This window comes from Aureococcus anophagefferens, assembly GCF_000186865.1.
Source record: "Aureococcus anophagefferens unplaced genomic scaffold AURANscaffold_37, whole genome shotgun sequence".
Taxonomy (NCBI): domain Eukaryota; class Pelagophyceae; order Pelagomonadales; family Pelagomonadaceae; genus Aureococcus; species Aureococcus anophagefferens.
In genome coordinates, this window is record NW_008705594.1 from 24,233 (window position 1) to 25,820 (window position 1,588).

General features: G+C 53.9%; 1 protein-coding gene across 1 annotated transcript in view; it reads left to right on the forward strand.

Moving 5' to 3' along the window:
* AURANDRAFT_67287 (hypothetical protein) overlaps positions 1-1,588 on the forward strand; it is a gene marked incomplete at both ends in the record, with an annotated part of 11,982 nt that overhangs the window by 9,013 nt on the left and 1,381 nt on the right. Inside the window, 2 exons of the mRNA XM_009042725.1 lie at positions 7-585; positions 1,032-1,463. Coding sequence (XP_009040973.1) covers positions 7-585; positions 1,032-1,463 — 1,011 coding nt within the window. The remainder of the gene's footprint in view (positions 1-6; positions 586-1,031; positions 1,464-1,588) is intronic.

A 1,588-nucleotide genomic window follows, 5' to 3' on the forward strand; every position in this document is an offset into this window, starting at 1 on the left:
TTCCAGGGGCCCATGAGGCCACTGATGCCGTTTATAACTTGGACCACGTCGAGTTTCAAGTCGGATTCTATCACGTGGACGGCGACTCTTTCCGTAAGTGGTTCGGGTACTGGTTTGTCGAATTCGACAGGTATGAAGAGTGTGTCCTCGACTGGTTCGCGTCCATTGACACGGGTTACATGAAGGCCGTGGTTGATATGCCCGCGACGTACGGGCTCGCCTTCACGTTCTCTTGGACCCACAGCACGTACGGATTCTACCCGTTGTGTATTTCTGTATCCAGCTCGGGGGATGTTTCTGCTGCGGACTCGGCCGCCTCGGAAGGATTCGAGCTTCTCTCTGATTGCACGTCCTCTAGTGCGGAGGCAGCTTGCGAAGATCCCAGCGTGTCTGGATGCGCAGCGTGGGACATGGAGTGCACCCAGCTGTGTATCTGCGAAAGCGGCGCGAGCGGCTCTGCGTCTCACTGCAGCAAATTCAGCGAAGACGGCTGTGAGAGCACCTACAAGGGGGGCGAGGAATCGTCGGCCAAGGACGAGTGGGACGCGGCGAAGGGCGGCGAGGGTGGTGAGGGCGGTGAGGGCGGTGAGGGCGGCAAGTAGCTCTCTCTCGCATTGGAAGCGACGAGCCGTGAGCGCGACTCCGGCTATCTTCCGCAGTGTATTACGCCGCGATGTTTGATTCCATACGGGTTCCGGGTTTTGAGTGTAGGCTGCCCAACTCACTGCCCCGCTCCCCTGTAAGTCAATACGACTATGCTAAGCCGGTGCCATTTGGAATCGCCCCATATCCCCCGCCTGAACGATAGTATCACTATTACTAAGTGACACTATTTATATTGTCCGGAATGGATGCTGGAACCAATACCCGCGGATATGCATGATGGAAACATTGTTTCCACACGCCTGCTGGAACCAATATGCCTATAAGCAAGATGGAACCAATACCTAATATATATTATCCGGAATGGCATGCTGGAACCAATACCCGCGGATATGCATGATGGAACCAATACATTTATGGAAACGCAGCTAACGCACTAGGAGTCACAACACCTGAAACTCGCGATGATCTGCAAGATCGTTTGAAAAAATCACTTGCCGACCTAGGCGTGCCGATGCTCGAGCCAGCACCTGCTCTTGCTCACGAACCTGAGCCAGAGCCCGAAGCTGCTCCTGCACCCGAGCCTGCACTGGAACCAGCACCTGCTCCTCCTGCTGGGCCAGAGCCCGAACCTGCTCCTGCACCCGAGCCGGCTCCTGAACCGAGGCCCGAGTCACTGAATCCGAGAGACAGTTTTCATCTTTATTCGAAAAAGCAACGCCAGTCCGCTAACTCGATGATCATGGACAACCAAGATGAACCTAAAGAAGCCGCGGAATTATATGAATTCCTTTTCAACAACTACGACAGGAAATCAGCAAAACACGAGATGATGATGATAATGATGAAGCACCTCGCAGGTGCGGGCTTGAATGAATTCGAAATGAAATATTTTAAACCGACCGACTGGGCTGCGGAGCTCAAAGATGCACCTCTACGAACTTTTCTTCCAATTCTTCGTGCCTCGCAGGCAGACGACGATGGC